Source organism: Anas acuta, chromosome 2 (genome assembly GCF_963932015.1).
Source record: "Anas acuta chromosome 2, bAnaAcu1.1, whole genome shotgun sequence".
NCBI lineage: Eukaryota > Metazoa > Chordata > Aves > Anseriformes > Anatidae > Anas > Anas acuta.
The window spans coordinates 11,508,213-11,533,469 of NC_088980.1; the positions used below are offsets into that span (position 1 = coordinate 11,508,213).

Here is a 25,257-nt window from a genome sequence, read left to right on the forward strand (position 1 = left end):
TCAGTGCATCAGGCTCTGCACCATCTGGGGGGTACCTTAGTCACCTACCCCCCGCCTCTCCCATCAGTCCAGTACTCTGTGTGATGACTTTAATTATTTCAAACATTTGTTTTTCCATAAATGATCTCTTCTAGCATGAGGGCAAGGTGATTAGCATGCTCAGTGTTTTCTGTGAGGTCTAGATTTGTTCACAAATGAAACAGTCTTACGGAGGCACCCAGGACTTGTTGATGCAGCTGTGGTACAAATGTCTCTGATGTTATTTGCTATAACAATGTCCACATGCACCGTGATAACAAAGTCTACTTGGGATGTTTGTTTTATGGTTACATTAGCTCCATATGTTGGCTTTCAGTGACACAGGGCCCAGCAGGTAGCTGTGTGTGGACACAGCCTGGGGTGTCTGCCAGTCCTGGCAAGGTGCACATGTTTGCTCAGCATCACTTTGATGGTGCCTGGGGCTGTAGGCAACAGTTCCCAAGAATTTGCAGAACTGGTCTGAGCATTAAACATTAAAAGTCTCCATGCATGTTCCATTTACAACGACAGAGAATATTATCCATGTTCCTCCATGCTCAGAAATACCCAAGAGTGATATCTCACTACTGAGGCACTCTACAACACAGGGGTAAATGACTTATGCACTCTCTCTGAAATATTTACACCTCACTGGGGAGCCAAATGGGGAAAGTGATCTGTGACCAATATACCACCATTCAACACTGCATGTGAGGGTACCCTTCATGATGAGAAATATGTCCAACCGCCTGATGTGTTCGTGGGCATATATGCTAACAGATTGTCCTCTTGCATGCCTTATCTCAAGTGTGTACATAGAGCTGGAGGTTTATCCCTTGTTAAATGCTTAATAATACTTCCAGTGAACATAGGGGGAATTTGTCTGTGAGAATAAGGTATATGATGCCCGGTTGGTGCAGCCAAATTTTTAACACAAACTGAACACATTGACATTTTAGGCAGCATTTCCAAATCTTGAGCCTACATACTTTCTGCAGTGATTCAGAATTAATAGGCACTTCTGTACATTTCTCTATGTTACATAAAAATGTCATTACTAACTTGTTAATATTTACTTCCTATTTTATTTTGCTTTCAGAATACTTCAGATTTGTTAGGGGATTTCTGTTTACGAGAGTCAAGCTGTCTCCTAAACACTGATTAAGTTAACCTCAAACACGTGGCAGATCTAGACAGATCACATCTTCAAGTTATGCCTAAGAAAGCATTGGGTGTGGCAAAATCTGAAAAAATTAACACGATCACCTAATCCGGTCACCATCAGCCCTGTGCCTCACTCCCTGCTGCAGGGAGTACATCAGGATATGATCCTAGAGGAGGATTATTCTTGCCAAGATCTACATTCTTACTGAGGGAAGCCAACCTCAGATTAAAGACCCAGGGTTCTCACCGTGTTCAAGTCATTTGACAAACAAGAAGAAATGGGCTACATTATTGTGACCTTAACTCCTGACCCATTGATTGTCAGAGTTCTTGAAGCATTTCTTTCCTTCGCTGCCTTGCGAGAAGTAATGTTTGAGAAGACATTAGGTTAAAAGTAACTAGTGAACGATTTATAACAGGCACCTGCATTAGGTTTCTATTATTTGCCTAAAGCCTCCTAATAGTTTTCAATTTGAAAAGGAAATGGAGCAGAGGAAGGGAACTGGGGAGCTGTGTCAGTGCGCAGGCTGGGGACCAGCTAATGCCGTGTTCACAGCGACAGCTGGGAGAGCACGGAAGGAATTTTTATTCCCCCTTTTATTCCCCCAAATGATGCCAATTAATTAGTTGTGTTATAGAACAAAAATACAGTCATAAATGCCTCACCCACTCGGCTGACAGGTCCAGTCTCATGGTGTGGGGAGGTTACGAGTCCTTCTGGTGCTCTGCTGGAGGTCTGAGCCCCTTTGAGCTCCCCTGAAGGCCAGGAAGGCTGGGTCCCCTCTCACGATTAGGGGGGACCTCAACCCTGCTAATACTAAATTTTTTGATGTGATACTCCAGACTTCAAGATCATAGCTGAGCAGTTAAAAAACAAATTGGTTTCATTACAGGCCATTTTCAGTTTGCTGACACCAGCGGTGGGATTCATTTCATCTATTCCGGATAACTAGAGTTTAGATGTCTGTGGCTGGGCTAATTGCTGCAGACTCTCTTTACAGTCAATGGAGGGAAACTTTCCTGGGAGGTGATTCATCTGGCCTATTTTAGATATTTGCATTTGGATAGTCTGAATTACACCTCAGTACTGACACTTTCTCATCATGAGCTCTGAAGACCTGTAGGCAGCCAGCAGCAGTACAGTTTTCTGTACTGTAGACAGCTGCTTGCAGTAAGATTTCTCTTATTACATGCATTCATGCATGAATCAAAACTTCCCAAATCATGAGAGGGCAAGCAAAACAAAACAAATTCGGTGCCTTTTAAAATTTTGTTTTCTGATGTTTGAACTTTCTGAGGTAAATCTTTATTCCCCCTTCCCTCCCCCCATAATAGCTAAGGATATTTTTTTCTGTTAATGTTAATATATTCATAGATTGTCATATTGTCTGAGCTGGACTACTATGCAAATAAAGCAAACAATGCTGTCTTTTCTACTTGATCTCCTATAACATCAGTCTTGAAGCCACAGAGCTTCCAATGTAAATGGTTCAGAAAGATGCTGACAGAAGAGACAGTAAACAAGAAAAAATGTGTAAGTTTGTTCAGCAAATAAGTTGGATATGGAGAACTGGCTAACATCTTCTGGACTACAGTGATGAGCTCAGCCGTGGCCATAAATGCAAACTGTCTACACCCATCTGTTTTGTGACACAGCTCTACCAATAAAAACAGAGAGGCAGAGTTTTGGCTGGCCTAATTGGTGTTTCAGCTGACTTTAATAGAGTTACTCTCACTTCTAGCATGCTACAATCATTAAGGTCTTCCATAAAAAAGAAGTTGTAGCCCTGCATATTTATGTGTTGGAAAAGGAAAATCAAAATCACCGGGTAATTGCAAGAGGTGTTGACTGTTAACGTGCAATCAGAAGATGGTATTCAGTGGCATGAAATCTGACTCACACCTGCTGTATGTTGGAGAACTTCCGTGGAGCTCAGTGGGCTTAATTCACATTGAACAGGATGGAGCTTGCAACTGCTAATGCCAGCGTACGACTGGGATCACACTTTGATTTCTCAGCAGCTGGCGTAACACGGAGAGAAACACCAGTCACTATGCATGTATCTACTTTGCTGCATGTTTTAGACCCTGCTAGGGATAATGAAATCTGTCTTCTTTTCAACTTGACACCGTGAAGACATCTCACTGCTTGAAATATATTCATTTTAAATTAGGAAAAATAATCAGAAAAATCAGGTGTGATTAATTAAAAAAACTCCACCTCTTTTATTGTGTTGGAAACAACTGACACGAAATACTGTTCAGTGAAAAGGAAATCCAGAAATAATGATAGTGTAACATCAGCCCTTGTGAATAATTCATGGGGTACAATTTCATGTTATTTTAAATGGTGCTGCTTCTCTCTTTGATAAGCAATAATTTTATGTTCTATCTTTACCTTTTTTAACAAATCAGTCAAAAGGATTTTCTATTGTTATCTGAAAAAAAGTGTATTTGGAATAATGTTTGAGGCAGCTTAATAGAGCTCTGATCACAGAGGATTTTTTTATTTTTTTTTTTAAATACTCTCTACTCGTAGCTGAGTAAGTTCAGGTTTCCATTTCAAGTTTGTTTAGGGAAGGAAAAATTTTTGATGCTACATAACACTGACAAGTCCCGTATTATTTTCTGTTATCTCCTTCCCTGGCAGCTCCACTACATCCTTCAAAGGGCTTTAATTTTGTAATAGGAGATAGTCAAGACTATGAAAGTGCACTGGTGCTGGAAAAGCTGCCCCTGGGGATGTGCCATGGGTGTATGACTACCCCAAGGCAGGCCCTTGAGCCCTGCAGGGGCATGCACGATAAACATCATGCATTTAACTATTGGCTCTATGCATTTATCTGCCAGCCCCATTCAAAGTCCAAACAAAAGACAAACACACAGCTAGCTAATATTAGCAGTACAGCACATGCTAGCAGCAGGGTTAAAGATATTTAGGGGTGTAAATGGAATATAGATTTTGAAATGCTGGAGATGTACAGGGATTTCTTTTACTGTCATCAATACTTCGGGATATGTACAAGTAAATGCAAAATTCCTTTCTGACACAGGCAGTTTTGAACTGCTCGATCAGATCTTCAGGTGCCTGAAAAAGGACTTAATCCATTTGGCAAGATGCCCCTGTGCAGGTCTTTCCAGTAAGTCTCCTTCACAAAGACGATTCCCCAGCTCAGAAAAGAATGGGGAGGAGGTTGCCCAAGTGGAGATGAATCAGAAAACAGGGGAAAAACGGCTGAAGAGAGTGACCCAGCTGGAAAGAGTGCAAAAATTAAATGTGTAAGCCTTTCCTAAGTGACGCCTGTAAAAGTAGTGTCAGTGTCTGCATGTATCTGAAGGGTGCTAAGAAGTGGGTACCAAAGAGGAGTGGGTACCAAATGGACAATTTAGGACAGTAAGACTGAATACCTGGGATGAAATTGCAGAAAATAAAGACAGCCTGAATAACTGATGAGAATGATTAACAATGAGATCTACTAGACTAGAATGGTTTCCCAAGGTAGTGTTGAAATCTCCATTGCTAATAGATTCATTTAAATCTAGACCAGAAAATGCACTCAGGAATGCACCACGGGGAGCCATTTTGTACTTGCAGGGAAATGGACTGGATGTCTTAGTGGTCTCTTCCAGTTCTCATTTCCATGGTCCATTTCTCTCCTCCCCTTAGCAGACAGAAAGGATAAACCCCATCAGAACTGCATCTGAAGAGCCTGGAAGGAGACAGTGCTGTGCTTGCGAGTTCCTTCCCTTCCCTTCCCTTCCCTTCCCTTCCCTTCCCTTCCCTTCCCTTCCCTTCCCTTCCCTTCCCTTCCCTTCCCTTCCCTTCCCTTCCCTTCCCTTCCCTTCCCTTCCCTTCCCTTCCCTTCCCTTCCCTTCCCTTCCCTTCCCTTCCCTTCCCTTCCCTTCCCTTCCCTTCCCTTCCCTTCCCTTCCCTTCCCTTCCCTTCCCTTCCCTTCCCTTCCCTTCCCTTCCCTTCCCTTCCCTTCCCTTCCCTTCCCGAAATGTGGAAGGGAAGGAGGGTCAGACAGTCCAAGCCTCTGTGTGCTTCATCCCCACATCAAGTCCATAAGATTTTTTTCTAACTTAAATTAATAGCAGCAGAATCAATGGTATCTGGCAATCCTTTCATGTGAGTATGAGCTCCAGTTTTCTGCTCAGGAAAAGAGTTATGCTTACAGATAATTCCTAATTTTAAAACAGGACTGAATTGCACTCTCTTGCTAAGTCCTCACTGCTGACTCATATCTGTGTTTCTCTAATAAATTCTGAGCCACTAATATTTAAGCATTAGGTAAATTGACAGTCTTATGTGCTAGTGAGATCCTTAATTGGAGTGAGAAATGATGAAATCCTGAATGTGGATTTTGTACAAGAGGACCTTATTCTCAAATCTTATTTTTATTAAGTATACCTGCATTTTAGTCTTCCTATCTGTTTTACTGGATCACAAAGTAAAAGCAGTGGCTGATGTCACTAAGCCTTTATTCACCCGAGAAACCTCCCTGGTTTGGGGATCAGATGCACTGTTTGTAATGGGACTGGGACAGTTTCCAGTTTGGCTTTTCATAGAGCAGAATAAAAATCTGCACATTCCAGCTCCTTGCCTCACACACGCAGGAATGAACCAGAAGTGTATATTTCTCCTTTCCATGTTTTACATAAATTATTATTACCTAGAGGCTGACACAACAATGTGTGAAACAACCAGGGCCTCGCATGCCTTCAGACTTTGAGAGGCATCAGAAAAATCCTTTAAACAAGAACCTAAAGGTCCAGAGACTGTCAATGATTTGGGATAAAGGCTCAGGGTCTGTGAAGAGCTAGGTGCTCTGCAATGGAAACCAGAACAACCAGTGGACGCAGTGTGGAGGAAGATATTTGCCACTGCAGCCACCCAGAAGGCTCCAGTAGGAAGAGCTGAAGACACCCACAGCCTGTGCGGCAGGTGGACAATGGGCGTTCAATTCCCTTCACAAACCTGTGGGTATTTTCTCCTGTTCTTGTTGGATCTGTGCTACCAAACAGATAAGAGGACAGAGGCAGGTTAGTTAGCGGCTGGGAGGGGCTGTACCTTGAAAAGGGAAGCCCTGGTTCTGTACTTTCAGCTGGTGCATACATATTTCTAATTTCTGTTTAATGTAAAATATATAACCAGGCCTGATTATATATTTGAGATAACCTTCCACCCATTTTTTTTTCCTGCTTTGTGAAAGTACAGCAGGCTACACAGCTATGACCCACCTTATATTTTCTGTCTTTAAGTCAGTACGTCTTGAGCTATTTTCTGCTCCTCAGCAAGATTATAACAGACAAGATGGAGAGACACCCAACGTCACTCCTGTTAGGGGAGTGACTGCAGCGTTTTCCCTTTCAAAATAACCCACGTTTCGAAAGAAGAGGTGAACCTGGTGGAGCTGCAGTTTTAACTGCAAGACCTCAGACCTTCCTTTGGACCTGCTGGAATTTGAAAACCTAAATCTTTTGGGCCACAGAGATCCCAGACTCCACATCACACAATTTAGGAACAGAGTTGCAACTGCAGAACAAAGATGCTCTTATGGAGTTCAAAGTTACTTATGGAGAATCAGAAGTTGATTGGTTTAAGGCTTCTAACAAGAGAAAAACTGATTTCTGAGAAACTGAATTACATACGTGGTTTCTAACTAAGTAGGTATTTACTTATTTTAAAATAGTTCAGGAAAACTTGTCATCTGGTAGTGATGTATCACATGGGAACTTGTACGCAGCAGATAACATTCCCAAGAATGTCCAATGAGTTTGAGCCACCTCAAGAGAAGTTTAACAACAGCAAACAACAGAAGCTGAAGAGACTTCATGAGAATTTTAAAAGCAAGTCAGCAGCTTGGGCACCCATTTTCCGTGTCAGGAATCTTATTGAAACCCCAAGTCTCAGTGGCTCTTAGCATCCATTTAACTGTGCAAATGGGACTGGAGACCCTAAATTCTGTGAGTCTCTTCTTGAAGACACCTGCCCTTCTAATCTGTTACTTAATCACAGTTGCCTAAATGTTTTTTGGCTACTTGAATTCAACTGGGGATGGAGCAGATTGGTACTCTACATAGGACCTGAATTTTCTCCTGTATTTTACCAGTTTCCAACTTCCTATTTAAGCTAAGGAGCAGAAATCAATTGCCCATCAATATTCTTGATTGTACTTAGGTGTCAGGCTTTATGAATCTTAATATGACTGTAAAGATCCATGGAGACATATTGTCAACTTTACTTTTTTCTGTTATTCCACTTAGCAATTATGAAGATCTGTTCCATGAGGTATAGATGATAATTTGCCATCTTTTATCACAGCGTGAAATAGCTATTTAGGGCTCTTTTGTCCAGTTCATCTTTATTTCATACAAGATAACTGAAAAGACCTCCTAGTTTGCTTTTAACATCAAAATGATTGTCAGCCTGAAAAAAAAAAAAGGATAGAAAAGAGAAAATTGAAGTGAAAAATCAACTTATAACCTTTTTCTATGAATGCCATGCTCCTGTGAAAAGGAATGAACTTTCTTAATGCTTCATTTTTAACAGAAAGCATGACAGAAAGTTCCTATCAGTATTTAAACTGCTAAGATTTGTCAAATACAAATGGGAAAATAGTGTTTAAATAGCAGCCTCATTTTGTCCACACTGATTATGGGAGGGTTTTTGAGCAAAAAGAACCTCAGCAATCATCATCCTTGCAATGAGCGGCAGTTTTTCTTCACCATGTCCGGTGATTTCATGTAGAGCACAAATGTGTGCCCATATCTGTTCAGAGCTGGCAAAGACAAACTCTGTTAGGATATAAATAAACACTGTGAATTGCACCAGCCTTTAAATTGCAGCACTTCATGTGCAGTTCCACTTCTAACTCCCACCCAGTGCTGCCCTGGACTGGGGCTTCCAACCTCCCAGCTCCGATGGGCAGCACTGTATGTCCTCTCTCCTCGAGGATTTACCCGTGTGCTGGTAAATCCTCCTGACCTGGCTGGGCCAGACCCATGGTGGGGCCATGCACTTCACTGAGCCCTGAAAGAGCTGCTTCTGGCTAGAGCTGCTTGTCCTTCTGTCATCAGATAACCTGACTTCATGCATTGGGGATGATGGTACATGAGAGTGCTGTGGTTTCATGTTTGCTGGCCTGTGTTAGAAAATATCAACTTGTTTGCCTTTTTTCTTTTTTTCTTTCCTTTTTTTTTTTTTTTTTTTCAACTGTTCTAACTGCCCTAATAATAACCAATTTATTTCTCCCTGCAAACTTCACTAGAAAAATGGTAAAGCAGACCAGTGGATCAAAATAAGATGTCTAACTTGTGTCTGAGAGGCAGAGTCACATAGGAGAAGAGGGAACTGGTAGGTTACCTTAATCTGTGATAGCAAGAAATGCTATGTCCAGCTATTATTGCTACACACTGAAATGAAATATGTCCCCCTTGGTGGCCTGTCATCAGCATTTCCCAATGCCCTTTCCTCCCTGTACTGTGCCTACTGTCTTTGTCTTTCTGTAGGATTGCTAGCTTCAAAATATAAAACACAGTCCCTGGGTGCATTGGAAAAAAGGCTGGTATAAACACTTGGATCACAGATATTGTCCTGAGAGCCTCAGGTCCCATCTGAGCTGAAGAATCCTATGATCCTATGGTCCTTAGGCTATAAACAAGACATATAAAAAGTAGAATTAAGGATTTTTGAGATTTTTTTAAAGATATGCCTGCTTAGCAGCAACTAGAAAATCTGAATATGAAACAGAAAGCTGAAGTCTGAGGATCTAGTCTCATGCACAATATTTTTCTCAGTTACATGTTTGACTCTCACAGCTGAAATTTCAAGGAAAACCTCATTAACATCACGAACAAGGTATATATATGTCTACATTGTCTAATCTTAAGATTTTGTTTCAAAACTCTGGCTCCAGTTTTGGAATCCAGAAATTAACCCTTTGATGGAATGAAATCTGCCTCTTCCTGTCTTGGAAGAGTTTCTAGTGAACCTAGGGGACGAATAAATGGGAGATGCATTTACATCCCTTTTGACTGCAACCAGTACAGATCAGGAAATCTGGAAATTTGGATGGTATTTACATGCATGATACAAGACTCAGTTTGAGGACTGACATCCTCAAATGAGCAGAGATAAATCATTCTGTAGGTGTTAGCTAGTGCTCCAGTGGGGAGAGCCTAGAGGGGAATAAAGTTCTTAAACTTGGCAAAAATATGTTGTCACACTCCATCTAGAATTATTTATAAGTCTGAACTTCCACACTTTCAGGGATTTTACAACCTGTGCCAAAACACAGGTCCATATACAGACAGTGTTTTTAAAAATTCTGTTATACACGATCTGAATGATTTTCAGATCATTTCACGGGTCTGAATATATATGTGGTGGGTTGACCCTGGCCAACAGCCAAACACTCACCCAGTGTCTTGTTCACTCTCCTCTCTTGTGGGTTGGGGATAAAATGGAAGGCCAGAAGACTCATGGATTGAGATGACACCTCATGGTTGCTTGGGAAGAAAATTGCCATAACCCCAAATGTCCTCTTTTTCTTCTCCTTTCCCTGAGCTTCTACTACTTAGTACAATGTCATATGGCATGGAATATTGAATTCTTCATCTTTGGGACAGCTGCCCTGGCTGTGTCTCCCTCAGCCTCTTGCCTATCCTCAGCCTACTTGCAAGGGGCAGGAAAGGAAAAAGAAAGCCTTGACACTGTGCAAGCATTGTTCAGCAACAGCCAAAACATTGGTGTTTTCTGCAGTGTTTTAGCCACAAACACAAAGCCCAGCATCATACAGACTGCTATAAGGTAGGTGAGCTCTGTGCCTCACATGCATGGATACATGTGCTCTGAGCTGATGGTTTGTGGTTGATGAGATGTGGTCTGGACTGTCTTTTGCACAGGTGAACCAATGACCATAGTTTACCAGCTGTAAACCTGTTATATCTTCAATGAAGTCAGAACTACTGTGGATAGTCCGTACACAATAAAATGTAGGTCCTTGTTATATTATGTTACAACAGCAAGAAGACTTACTGTTCTCCTTGGAGATATTCCACTTATTCTAAGATATTCTGCTTGGATATGTGGGAATATGGCTTGCTATACATGGAAGATTTGAATGGAGTGTCTTACTTTTTAAACATTTTTTTTCCTAGAGTAAATCAAATGTTTTTTGATAGAAGAATCTGTTAGAGGACTGGCAGGTATTAAATATATTACAACTGGAGAACTGATAAATAATTTACTTAAACCATTCTATCTTTTTGTTTTGAAGCATTTAGTTCAGATCTGTTATGTTTGTTTTTGATTTATTATTATGTTGCAATTACTATATTACATCAGATAACATCACATCAACTAGTATCCAATGTGATAATTTGCTCTTAGGTATTAATTCTAGGCAGAGGTTTTCAAAGATTATCTTGTTATCTACTAACCAAATGTTTTGAAGACTTACTTTCACAAAAATGTATTGAGATTTTAAATTTCATAAAAATTCAGACCAAAGTATATGTAAATACATTGAACTGACATGCTTTTCTGACTGGCAATTTATTACTTGAGAACATTCACAGTCAGTCAATAACATAATTTTCTAAAGTTTTTTTCTTTTTCCTGCTTTGGAATATGCCCTGGGTGCTACAGCATAAGTCAATTACAGTGCCCAAATGTAGCTCTCTTTGGTTTCCCTGGGAAACTGAAATGGCAGAAAAAATGTCAGAGTTCAGGAAAAGAAAACCAATCTAGCACACTTCTGTTTTCTCTGTAGAGATTTCTGTATTATCTCAACAGCAGTTATCACAGAATCACAATGTGCTTTTTACCAGCTTTGTCTGAAAACTCTACAAGCACAGATAAATCTGTTTCTAGTCACGATGACATTAAATTGAAATGAAGGCAAAAACAAATCAATTTCTTTACCGTAATAGTTGTGTATGATACCAAACACAACAAGACATTACCAGATTTGTTTTTATTGATGTCATTAGTATATTGTTTGCAGAGATCTAAGGGTTTTCAGCCAAGTTCTATGTTAAAAACATGGGAAATCTGTACTTATTTGAGTGTTTGATGTGGAAAACCTGTCTGTGCCATCTTTGAACAGAGCATGTCAAGATCCTTGCTCCCTCTGGGGATGACAGTGGGGAGCAGACCACACTGCTACAACTTTAGTACAGAAAATGACACAAATGGCAAATGATTCGTCTTGCCATGGCTGGCAGACATTCTCACGCTGGAAGGAACTCAAATCTTCCTGGAAAATGTATGAAAAGGAGTCTGTTTCTAGCTTTGCATCTTCTATGAATCACATTATATCTGTGAGTTTCTTTTTTCAGCTTCACAAGACCAGGAAGATATTGACAAATTGGATGGCTGACAGATTGGGGAAATTCATAAAAGGGAATTCAGAGTTAAAACAAAAGCCTTGAGAAAAATGGGTTATGAACATAAGAACAATTATACTTTGCTTTAATGCTGACTAAGAATAAATATGAAATAAAAAATGTGCAAAATCCTACTAAAGGCATGTGGCTTGTTAAAAAAACTGTGGGAGGACTCTTTCAGTTCTTCCCCAAAGACAATGCAGAGATAGCCGCAGCTGGATAGAAGGACTGGCAGGGGTCTGGACATGCTCCTTCCTCCCCCTAGCACTGCATCCACTCAGCAGCTGCAGTTTTAAAAGTTATGACCCCTTTGGGTGACTCCTCTTTCCCTATGATATGGGGTCTTACACTGTCCTTCCCATGTCTGCTTCTCCAGTGATAGAGCAGTGAGACTGCATCAGCTCCATCAAGTTTGCTTTTACACCTGGGTCTAAAGGATGCTGGTGCTGTAGCAAACTTAGGAATGAGGTGAGATTCTTACAAACAAATTCATATTGAGTGTAAGAAAAATGAACAGGGACACTGAGGTGTCCCCTCAGAAACTGGGGAAAGCAAAAGTTCTTGTGTCCTGTAACTTAGCCTCTTCTAAAAGACATGCTTAGACTTTCTTTGTTGTGGTCCTCCTGCTTGAAAAGAGCTCATCTAAATAAATTTAATTTGTTTAGATCTGATGAGTGCCATGGTCAAGAAACCTGGCTGTGACAAGGCAGCTAGTAGGCTGAGCCTAGTGTACATCTTTCACATCCCACAGTTAATGGGACTGTATCTTTTATTTTTCTTTCTTGGTGCTAAATATATCTCCTGGGGTCCTTAGGGCTTGTAGACCATGTTGAGTGTTTGTATAACCGTAAAATAATAGAGTCATAGAATTTCCTGAGCTGGAAGGGAATCACAAGTATCATTGACACCAACTTGTGGCTCCACAATGAGTATCTAAAAGTTGAACTATGTTCTTTTTATGACACATCAGAAATGGAAGTCTCCTCCATTATTGCAAGTCCTGAAGTAATACATAAAACAATCACTGGAAACAGATGATCTGTAATGACATGAGATTTATCCAGAGAACAGTTCATTTTAAACCAGAGGTTGAAAATGTATTTACGTCAGCTTTTCTGCTTCTAACTTCTGGATCTGATTGCTCACTCTGTCCACATCAGAAAGAAGTTGTTCTGCAGAAAATGGTACCTAGGCTCTGTGGTTGGAAAATGTACAGCAGATCATCCTGTCTCTATCCTGTTGTCTCACAATATTCACAGTTGTTTCTATTGAATCTAGCTAGTACATGTACAATTGTTGAAAGGAACAAGTAAGACAAGCCTGGATGAATTATACATACCCTTCCCCCGTGAACTTATCCTCTCATTTCTAAACTCAATCCACTGCACCACACACCTGAGTGAGAAGGGATTTTACGGCAGCATCTCAGCTGCTGACATCTTCATAAATACTGAGGTGCCTGAACTGAGGTGGCTCAGAAGGAAGGAAAGGCCATTTATGCAACAGTTTCACCAAAGGGATAAAGACTTCTGTATGGCGTGTGCCCTTTGGGTAAATCTTAATTGGAGAGAATATCAAATAGTGGCCCTGTTGATAAGTACTTTACCTGGTTAAAGCAGAGCAGAATTAGAGCTATGTGTGCTCTGGGTTTCCTTTCTTTAGGAAGGAAATGAGTTGAGATTTGCTTTTACTGTTGGTCTAAAATAAGGTTTATGGTGGTATAGTACAAACAGAACTAAGTATTTCCAGATCTAAAAAAAAAACCAAAACCAAAAACAAAAAAAAAAACAAACCAATTAACAAATAATACATCTTTTTATTGATAACTAAAAAGAAAGAAAAACACACACCACCAACAAACCACAAAGAAATCTACTAGGAAATGTGAAGTAAGACAGGTCTGCATTTTGTCCTGTAAACACAGCAATGGGGGGACATAGTTATGAATAAATCTACCTCTGTTGCCAATATTTTTTGTGTGAACTTACTTGAGGTGTAAATATTTAATGTGTCTTTTCTCTGCATTACTATTTATTTTTTCTGTGTGGGAGCAAAGGCATCCTTCAATACTGTGGACTAGGTAAATAATGTATTACTTAGTCATGAAAAATGCCAGAGGAAAATAAATGAGAGGATATCTTACCTTTGGTCATCACAATTCCTGCAAGAGATTTGTGGCGTGCATGCATGGAAGTGAAATTGTCTGTCAGCTCCTGGAACTTCTGTGTAACCATTTGGTACACGGAGTCTGCAAAGTCCTGAAAGACACAGTCAGAAAGAATTCTTTCACTTTCTTTGATTGAAGCACCTGGGCGTTTCTGCAGATTAATCACCTGCTGTCAACTGCTGAGCAGTCCCTTTTAGAATTAGTCGCCACCTACCTGAGCAGAGATGAAAGGAGCATCTCTGCCGACTATCCTCACCCCCCTCAGAAATGGCTGGTGTTAGGTTCTAAATCCAAATTAACTGAATTAAAGCAAAGGCCTGTATTGACTAGGATTAGTGGTAAGGGGAAAAGATTTCAAGGTCGACTTTTCTTTAGCCTCCTAGTCATTGCTGTGGGATCAGTTCACGGAAATTATGTTAGACCTTCAATAATTTTGTTGTAGTGAGCTGAAGAGATGAACACATGTCCCATAAAACCACTTAGACATGGATTAGGTACCAACAACATCAAGGCTTAGTAATTTTCAGGATTTTTGTTGTTAAGGAATGCTAAGGAAGGAAATTTTCCATTACCTCACTGAAGCCTAAGAGCGGAGCTGAGGCCTGGGTTATGGGTAAGGTATCAAAGGGCCATCTTTTTCTGCAGTCAAGGTGAGTTTTTAATGATGCACTGCTCCTGGAGTAAAATGATCTGTGTTTAATACTGTCAGAGGAGCACCATGGTCTGTCTTGTTTCTGCCTTGACTGCCATCAGAAAGGAGAGAAGGGGAACCTCTGCTTGCACTTCTTACTGAGTGGGGTCAGCACAGTCCCTTTGGTGAAAGGTCAGATTTTCCTGTGGACTGGGCTCTGCAGACTATGTGCTCTGAACCCTTAGGTGTGAGTGAGTTCAGTCTGCTAGGACACCTTCGGGAAGGTGGGTATTGAAGCCAAGCAGGGCAAAAAGTTTAAAAGGTGAATTCTGAAGACTACATGTGGATGAATGTGAACCTAAAACATCTGTGATGCTCCTGAGAGCACCACTACTTGGACTGTTTCCCTCCTGCAGCATTTAGTATCTTTTAATTTACTTAATCTCAGCACTTTGTTTGGCACAGAGCCTTTCAAGCATACATTAGAGATAAGTCAGAGGAATGCTGTTTGTGAGCATGAGTTGTTCTTCAAATGCTTTGCAAATCTGAGCATAAAAAAGAAAGATCCAAAGGATATATTTCTTTTTTCTTATTTGAGCCATCTGATTTCTAATGTGAAACCATGGTATGCCTACAAATCCTTCTGGGAGCCTCTCCTGGAGGCCAGAGCTTACTCTGGGGTACTGGTTTGAGACCTTCTGTAATCTGGTTAGTCCCAAGTGACTATGCCTGTGGCTTGGCTGAGCAACAGTTCCTGTTCTTCTGGTGTTGGACTAAGCCCACCTGGTATAGCAGGACCTCTTGAGCACCCCTGGTTGAGAGGCTGAGGCTGATAATTCTCCCTCCCTCACCCTGAAAGGTCCATCGTCATGCAGAAGTAAGGAAATGTCTTTAAGAAGATCATATCTTCTTTTTTTTTTTTCTTTCCCCTCCCTAAACTGTCAATGGCTATAAAAACATGCTGGCAAAAACACATTATCTTAAACCGGGAGAACACACAGCTATTTTTCAGAGGAAAGAAGATTCTAATTCACAAATATTATCGGTAATACTACTGCCACTGAGCACCTCTGCGGGCTGTACACCATATGTTTCTACAGTTTGTTGCAGAAAATCATCTTAATTTTTAAACATTATTATAGAAAATATATGTATAATATCTAATTAAATAAAACATAAAAACATTAGGCAACTGTCTTTTCGTAAAACCTTAAATATTTTTTTTAACAGATGATCCTTGCAAATAATCTTGATTTGCTCATAAAGAATAGGATTTTTTCCACATGATAATTTTTCGTTGTTTTGCTAAGTGCCGTTTTCCAAGGTGTTGCTCTGGGAACCAACCATTTGCCCATAATAAGGAAGGCAGTTTAATATAACATGGAACAAAATGCTCTGGCTTGGTGCAAATAAAGGAAAGAGGCATTAAAACTCATCTGTGAGATGCTCACAAAATTCTACACAAGAATTAGATGAAAACTAAGAAAAATTATCAAGAACAGTTTGACAGTTCCTAAATGGAATTTCACTTTGACTGCATTTATACCTCTTCTAATCTAATTGTCCACAACCACCATGTGAGCAAGGTATTGCTAATACAGTGCTTCTGAAGGATGAATTTTGGGTCAATTCTCATTTGTCAAGCATCAAGGCACCCCTGTGATATAAATGCAATTATAGCTGTTTTACAGATGAATGAATGCAGGCACTAAAAGGGTGAGGGACTGGTCCAAGGGAATAGCACAGAGCCGGGCAGAGCCAGGTGTTCTGATTTCCTGATGTTCTGGCTACGTGCTCAGCGCTGGAACGCTGCCTGTCTTTCATAACATGAAAGTTTGTTTCCAAACTTGTTTTCCCTACTGGAGGGTGACTTCATCCATAGCGGAAAACTAAACTGTTTTTGCAGGACTGATGTAACTGGGTCCCATATGGTGGTCTGAAATCTGATCAGCTTTATTTAGACTTGAAAAAAAAAGGGAAAAAATAAAGAACATATAAATAAAACTATATACACATCATAAAAAAAAAAAAAGAATCAAATCATAAATTTCATCTCCTACAGTATTATAGTTCAATCCATGCCTGCACTTCTAGAGTACCCTCCAAATCTGCATCCCAGGGCATTTTGCGCTCATTAAGAGTTAATTAGCTTAGAGGCACATACAATTCCTAAAAGAATCATTTTAAAAATGCTAAATAGAACAAATAACTTTTAACTTTGGATTTAGAAATCCCTACAGTCAGAGCTTTCCTTACTTCATTTGGCAGTAGGTTCCAAAGCCAGAATGCAAAGAGACTCACTAAAGGCAAAATAACGACATGACTTCAGATAACATTTAGGGACGATAAGGAATTCAGCATTCACTGATCTCAAGGAGTGACCTGGGACATTAAAGAATAGCAAATCCATTAGATGTGAAGCCTCTTAGCTAGAATAAGTCAGGCGAATATTTTTTGTCTTGAATTCATTGCCTAAAAGGATGCCAGTGAAATCAGTAGGAGCAATGGAATACATGAATAAATGGAGGATGCAGGAAAAACAACCAGAACCATAATGTCTTATCCAAGAGGTCACTTAAGGGCAATCATACAGCCCTAACTTTGGGTATTGCAGAGTACAGAGGAGAGGAAAAGGAGCAGTCTGTTCTATGTGGAGAAAAATAAGAAGGCAAGACAGCCCTGTGAGGGGTTTGATAACCTGAGGATTTAGGCATGTGTAGTACAGTGTAATCACAGGGTCTTGAATAATGCAGCCCTGAAAGCTGGCCCAGTGGTGGGGCTGGGTGTAGGTTTGGTTTCCTGATGCCCTTAAGTTGCAAGATGCGTAGTGTGCTGCCTTCCCCTCTAACACACACCAGAGAAGCTATTTGTCTTGAGCCAGTCACACCTGCAGAAATCAGCAGAAGCATTTCTTCCTATTTAGAGCCTTTAAACTGGCCTTCAGTGTTTGCACAGAAACAAAAATGGTTACAAATCTACTGAATGCATACAGGAGAGATATGATGGGTAAGTGTTCCTGCATTTACCCCTGTTCAGTTTATAACCAGAGATTTCATTTTAGAGATTTTCTTGCTTTACACTTGATCAATAATCCTAGATTACTGCAAGATATACATCCAAGTGATCATTCTTGATGAGATATAAACCAGAAAAATCCCACTCTTGATGACCATTGTGAGCCTGGTTGAACTTTGGGATACAGGTTAGCCAACATTATCTGCCATAAGGAATAACTATGCACAAAAGAAACCAGTCTTTTGTTACTCTTCAAAAAAATTAATCTCATAGAAAAGTTGCATTTGGTGATACCACAGTTCTTACTGCCAGATATGAGTGAGAATAAGAGTCTCCATCTGGAGTAAATACAAGAGCCAAATACATCTTGGCAGCTTCTGAACAACTATCAGGTTGGTACCAGAAAAAGGGAAGATTTTAGAAGATGGAAAAAAAAAAAAGAAAAAAGAAAAGACTAGAAACATTCATTGGGAAAAGAAGAAACATGTAATAGCAGAGAAATAGTAGCTGGGGGCAAAGGAGAAAAAAATAAAAGAAATGTGGACAGTCAGAACTCTGCAAATTCATACCGATGCCTGAACACCACCTGAATGCTTGGCTCTGGGGAAAATTTTGTTTAAGTGTTTCTCCTTGGAAAACTGGGGTCTGATCCAAAACTCCACTGAAGCCAGTGGAAGTGTGCCTGACTCAGAGATGCTCCAGATGAGGCTCAGCCTGCAAGGAGGGGAATTCAAGTGGTCAGGCAAGGCAAGCTTGGCGACGCCAGCTTTTGGCGCTGTGCATGGGCAACCCAGCATGTCGGGAGGAAAAAACACCTCTGTCCAAAAGGACTGACCTTCCAGCTGATGTGTTTCTTTCGGATGGCCTGCTTTGGTTTGTCTGCCTTCAAAATCTTGGCTTTTATAGGCCCTTACTTATATTTTTTCTGTACAAACAATATTTGTCTCAGTGGCAATGTCTTTGAGATCAAAACTTTGCTCATTCTTACTAACGGAGTAGGTGGTAGCAGCAAGGCAAAGAAGGCTGCTCGACCCACACTGAAGCCCAAATCTGCCTTTACTTGCACTCAGGTCATGAACATTGCCTAAATGCCCACTGACAGTGGTGAAAGGAACAGGTACCTGTTCAGGTGCCTAGCAGAAGAAAGAAAACAGACAATACTAAAATTTCTGACATGAAGAAACACTGTGAGATAACACAATTAGATATATTTTGTCATGTAAAAGTAGGCTGGAAAAATGAAAAATAGATGTCATTAACACTAAAACTGCACTGTGTTGTCTGAGGAATTCATCTGTCCTTGATTACCATATCAAATTACCAATGTTATTCACACAGGAAAATTAAACTTTAGATCATACCATTACAGAATCAAAAACTTTTAGTCATTTCTCAGCACTAATATTTCAAATGGCATAAATAATTAAATGTGTTCAAGTTTGCAATGGCAGTCTTCAGGGTAAAACTGACATTCAACAGGAGTAGTAAGGATATTAAAATCAATAGATTATAAAGGAGAAAGCCTTTAGTAAACATTTTCTATTGAAATCCTGTCTTAGGGTTTACGGGGTTGAAATATCAAAAAGGTTAGATTTGCATATGGATGGGAAGAAATACTCTACTATACAGATATCACCAAGGGCTCTGTTTCTCCTGTCTCCCAAGTACTTTATTTTCCAGAAAATTACTGACATTTGGGGGTAAATGTTGAACACGATGAATGGGGATTGGGTTGAATTAAGTTCACAACTTCCTTCACCGATAAAAGGAGACGCACACCTACTTCTATTTACTGGTCAAGGGGGAAACAGGCGCTCTTTGACAGTGGGAGTTTGTATTTTTTCCTGTGGAGTACTCTCAGTGCCTAAATGGGAAGGGAGGAAAACAGCACAGCGAATATCAATCCTGGAGTGCTGGTCCTGGTCAGGGTGCACAGCAAATTGCTGCTATACAACACACTTTTTCCCAGGCTTGTAAATAAGTTTGCCGTAGCCAGTTGGAGATTCATCACTAAGAGATTGCACCCCAGAGCCAATGAATTAGTCAGGCTCTTCCCAGGTACTACATCATCTTCAAGACAGCCTTGAGAAGAGAAATGGCAGAGGGTCATGGGCTGCTCTCCACCATTCATCTGCTGGCATCAATTTTGTGTAGCCAGGAGCTCCCCCTGTCCATGGGGAAGGGCTGAACCAGGACCAAGAGGAAAGTGCAGGCGGGGGTGGCCCATGGAAGGAGGGAGGGAGGCAGGTCAGAGGTTGGGTTCACTCCTTCCCGCAGCCTCAGTGCAAGCTCTTTGCTTTACCACAAGTACCACTTCTCTAGAGGTAAAAGGGGATGATTTTTACCCTCCTCACAAAGGAGGCAAATGGCATTAACAGCAGCGAGACCTCCAAGCAGGGTCATGCAGGTACTTCTGGAGGCTGCAGGCACTCACAGCCCTCATAACTCAGCCTTCCTTCAGCATGCACAGGCATTTACAGAGTATTACTCAAAGAACAAGGCATTGCCAAGGAATTCATTGTGGTCCTTTCCTTGAGATGTGCAGTAATTATTTCTCTCCGATCTTAACTCCTACAGTATTGATCATTATGTCTGGTTCTGGCTTATCCCTCAGGGCCAGCATATATGGGCTTTGTTTTATCTTAGATGGACGTGCTTTTATTTTGTCTGGCTGTATGTTTTCATTTCAGCTGGACGTGCTCATATATCCTGTGTACATCCTGACTCAGAGAGGTCTCCTCATTCGCGCTCCTCAGAGGGGACTGTGCTCGTGCTGCACAGGCAGCAGCTGGGTATGCGTTCCCACACCGAGCTTCTAATGAAAACTCCAATAACAATAACACATTTCTGACACTGAATATCCTCATCGTTTTCTTATCAAGATTGATGGGGAAGATCAACAGCTCCTATCGATTCAGTCAAAAGAATCCCTTTCACCAGCCCTCTCAGCTGTTCATGGTCCTATTACAAAGTTTTATCTACATGTGATGCTGTGTTACCCTAATAAATTTCTCATTTCTGTAATCACCAAATGCTCTGAATTTGCTCTGCATTTGTAAAGGCTCGGCTGACCTCGGCTGACTTGGACGTCTTGTCTGGACTGTGCAAGGGGCTCATGGGCTCAGAGCCATCATTTGCTGGCTGCTTGCCTCTCCTCCTCTCACCCCGGCTGGAGGCTGATTGCTCTGCTAATTTCTGAGGCCCCACAGAACATATTTGCCTCCACACCATTATTTATATCATTAGTGATCATTTACTAAATTTCAACGCTGTGCTGGCTGCTGTATGAAGCAGAGTTTAAAGACAGACACTGTGCAGCAGATGAAAGAGTGACAAAAATGCACTGAAAGACCCTGGAATGGGAGTTGGAATAGAAAAGTCCTTTCTCTACCCAAAGGTTTTGGGGTTTATCAGTAACCCAATGGCTTTATGAAAATGATAGGTACTGCCCTGACTAGTGTTGAGAGGATATAGCATGCACACAGAAATTAAGATGGGACAAAGGATGAATGGGAGGGCTAGTTAAAGTCCTTCTTTAAGTCCTTTTTTTTAAGTCCTTCCTATGAATGTCAAAAGGGTACTGAACAAATGTCACCTTTTTTTTTTAATGTTTTTTTTTTATTTTTTATTTTTATTTTTTCACAGATACTAAGTCTGAAATGGGGAAAAAGAAATGTTTGTTGGAATATTTGGAGATGATGGACAAATTTAGAAAGAGATAGATATGATGTGAGTTCTGCTATACTGAATCAACTCGTAAATTTGTCCATAAGTACAAATATGTGATCTTGTAAATGAGATTAATCAATGCTAAATATCTAAAGAGAAATTTGTAGCCATGGTGGGGAGTAATGAAGATCAAACAGGAATTTATTCTAAGAGCTCAGTGAAAAAATTGGTCTGTTTTCTCAATATATCCCTCGACTACAGGAAATCAATCAAACTTAATATAATGTATCTTTTTATTTGTTTCAGAGCCCCCTGGAGTGGCTGTAAGAAAATAGAATACATAAAATAAGCATACTATACAAAAAGGCATTAATGTAAAATCCAAATGCCCCAGCTCCTCCAAAATGTACGGTTTTCTATTCTGTAGCAAAACATTTCGTATGTAGGTTTAATTAGAATCTTTAAATTCACATTAGTGTGTTAATGTTAGGATGCTAACAGATGAGCCCCTCTATTTGAGGTTGATTCATTACTGTCTGCATTCATCTTGCTCTAAAAAGATGCTACCAACAAGTACCATTTCAATGAATTTAGAGGAAACAAGCTTTTCCACCGACACGAACAGTTGTTCCCTAAAGGAAGCCATACTCAGCTTCCAGCCTCTGCTGCTTCTGAGTACAGCTCTGCGTTTGTCGCTCTGGTAATGAAGGATGTCCACACCAATTTTGCAGAATCATTCTTGAAGTCAATACTGCACCTGCTAACAAACGCCGGAAAGGAGGGGTTGGTTGTTTGCCTTTTTTCTTTTTTTTTTTCTACTGATCCTTAACCCAAAAGCCTTCTTCCTACAGAGACACACATAAGGTTGGCTGCGAGTGCTGAATAATTCAAAACAATGAAGTAGTGTTCACTTTTCAGCCTTGTGCCTGCTTTAGGACAAGCCTCAGGTGTCAAGCTGTTGTACACCACAGATATTAAATTAGCACGAATGGGTTTTCTTTAACTAGATAAAAGCTCTATAAAGCCACCAGCGCCTGGGAATGGCTAACTCTGTAAAAAGGCTTTTATGTTCCCTATAAAAAACTAGATTTTAGATTCATATTATGAGCCGTATCTCTTTAATAAAATCAGTGCTTTATCTGAGAAATGTCCTTTCAGTTTTCTGTTTCCTTGCTTTATCTTACGTGCATTAAAATGTATATCCTTTGGAAACTAACAGGAGCAAACCCATACAATACTCTTGGCTGTTTGAGGTCCACTCTCTTCCTACAGCCTAACCAGTCAGCAGCTCTTGGGTACATATTGAAAGCTGCGAGAGAGCCGTGCTTGCTCAAATCCCTCGAGCACTACTTGGAAAATCTACGCCTGTGTGTTTATGGTTCTCATTAAGGAGCTGCACCATTAAGAGCCTTCCCCATTACACATATGCTTTGTTAGATAAAGTGGGGTGCAGGCAGTGTCCAAAACAAATTGAATCTATTCTGAACTGCTGATCCCAGCAAGGCACTGCACAATTCAACTTTCTGAATCACTGCAGAGGTGTATAATACACTACTCGGCAATTACGATACAGACATTGGAATTTTTCCTTTCTTGTTAAAGATCTTGCTATCATTTGCTGTAATGATTCTTGAAATCCAGCTGTAACCTTGCTAGCCACCTTTCCCTTGGCTGGGAGGGATATTAAGGCAAACTGCATTTACCTCACCCTTCTCTGGGCTTCTCCTCAAACGTGTAATTAGCAAGGATAATTTTCCTCATCTCTGGTGGCCTGGGGTGTGTGTGGCTGTGGTGATTGGGGTATGTGTGGCACCAGGGCTAAAACCCATTTCTTCCTCTCTTACTCTTCTTCACTGGACAAACACAGGTCATTAACATGACATTGCTGAAATTAATAAAGGATTTTACTGTTGCACGTTGGCTGAGAACCTGCACTGGATGCTAAAAATTCAGCATTAGTTTTAGTCCATGACGATCTGCCCCCAGATGGATGAAGCGTTACAGATTTCAATCACAGCTCAGATTTCTTACTGCACATCAAACCTTTAAGATTTCCTCATCATAAGAGAGTGATCACTGTGGCCAACAAAAGAAGAACTTATTGGGAAAAACAAAACAAAGAATACTTGGATAAACCCAGTAATTAAATTCAAAAGAAATTATTTCTATGTCTTTAACTGCTTAGAAAAAATCTCAGAGCAGTTTACCTACAAATTGGCCAAACCCTGTAAGATTTGTTAGGTAGGTAAGTATATTCACTCCTATATAACTGATGATTAAATTGGCTCATTTGCTAAGATGCACCTACCCTAAAGGGCACCCCAGTAAATGACATCTAGCAAGTTGCTCTCTCCTGCAGTGCTCACAGGGCTCCTCGGCAAGAAGGAGCTGATGCACAGCCTTGTTCTGCCCTCTCTGGTCCACAAAACTGTCCTGGGGACCTGTAGCACAAAGGCTGTAGCTACATAAAATTCTTGGGCTCAAGAGCTAATATGGAAAGCAAATCGAAATATTCTGCTCAGAGACGCTGGAAATAATTAAGGCAAAAAGACAGAGGATTTAGGGCTGTCTGCCATTGCACCTTTGTCTTCTTGTCTTTCTTCATCCCTTCTGCCCCTATGATTATATGTTTAAATATTTTTCCCTTTTTCAGAGGAAAAAAAAATCCACTCTTGCTGAGTGAATCTATGCTTAGCCTCACAGAGGCATTGCCTAGGTGGTCTGGAAACCCAGACAAACTATTATACAAATCGAAGTCTGTCCAGTTTCTGATAACACCAAAACTAATTTATTTTTTGTTTATACTCTGCTACCTTTGACAAAGCTTTCTCTAGAGATTTATATCTCCATCCTTACTGCCTTCCAACTGTTTGTCAATTTTTTGTTTTGCAACCTACAAAAGAAAAAAAAAATCTGACATCAACCTTGGAAGAGGTACTGTGAGAAGAAGTTTTTTTTTTTTTTTTTTTCAGATGTGATAAAATCTTGCCTAAAACCATGTCCAACCTTTTCAGTAGAAAGTCCAGATGGCTTTGCAGCCTGTACAACAGACTTTATTCACTGATGCTTCTCTAAGTGTCAGCAGGGTGTTGTCTTCCAGAACTAGTAAATGCGCAATGAAAGGCAGCTCGGAGGGGAGAAATAAACACAAACAAAAAGAAAAAAACAACAACCCAAAACCTCACTTAAATCTCCTTGCCTCTCCCAAAAAAATCAAATTAATCTGAGTATTTCTATGTGCATCGGACTGAAAATTCCCCCTGGGTGGAGTAAGGCTTTGCAAACAGCTGGAGGTGTGATGGCTGGCGTGGGAGCTCAGGCAGCCACGGGGTGAGCAGCGATTTACGCAGTCGCTGCTGACTCCGGGTCACCCTTGCCTGCATCGCAAATATTTCGTCTGCAGGATCAGGACCACTCCCATGTCTGTATGTAAGCTCTGAGCTACAGCAACTTCCAGTATTATCTGTGGTATGAACAAATTAGCCCCAAAAGACTCGCCTGTCCTGCAAGTCTGGTGGGCAGGCAGGCAGTGGTGGGTTGAGCCTCAGGGATATGGGCTGAGTTTCTGCCCCTGTGCCCTCATACCAAAGCCAGGCCTGCTCTCACCCTGCACCTCAGTTTCCAGTTCATAAAATGGGAACATTTCTGGTGAAGCTGGAAAGGCAAGGGCAGGCAAGACAAGGAAAGGTAAGAAAAGGGAAGGCCAGGCGAGGCAAGGCAAAGCGGGAAGGGAAGGGAAGGGAAGGGAAGGGAAGGGAAGGGAAGGGAAGGGAAGGGAAGGGAAGGGAAGGGAAGGGAAGGGAAGGGAAGGGAAGGGAAGGGAAGGGAAGGGAAGGGAAGGGAAGGGAAGGGAAGGGAAGGGAAGGGAAGGGAAGGGAAGGGAAGGGAAGGGAAGGGAAGGGAAGGGAAGGGAAGGGAAGGGAAGGGAAGGGAAGGGAAGGGAAGGGAAGGGAAGGGAAGGGAAGGGAAGGGAAGAGAAGAGAAGAGAAGAGAAGAGAAGAGAAGAGAAGAGAAGAGAAGAGAAGAGAAGAGAAGAGAAGAGAAGAGAAGAGAAGAGAAGAGAAGAGAAGAGAAGAGAAGAGAAGAGAAGAGAAGAGAAGAGAAGAGAAGAGAAGAGAGAAGAGAAGAGAAGAGAAGAGAAGAGAAGAGAAGAGAAGAGAAGAGAAGAGAAAAGAAAAGAAAAGAAAAGAAAAGAAAAGAA

General features: G+C 40.9%; 1 protein-coding gene across 2 annotated transcripts in view; it reads right to left on the reverse strand.

Moving 5' to 3' along the window:
* Nucleotides 1-25,257, reverse strand: part of ADARB2 (adenosine deaminase RNA specific B2 (inactive)) — a 309,650-nt gene that overhangs the window by 46,795 nt on the left and 237,598 nt on the right. For both annotated transcript variants that reach the window (XM_068673495.1, XM_068673494.1), the window contains one exon: nt 13,718-13,832. In XM_068673495.1, coding sequence (XP_068529596.1) covers nt 13,718-13,832 — 115 coding nt within the window. The remainder of the gene's footprint in view (nt 1-13,717; nt 13,833-25,257) is intronic.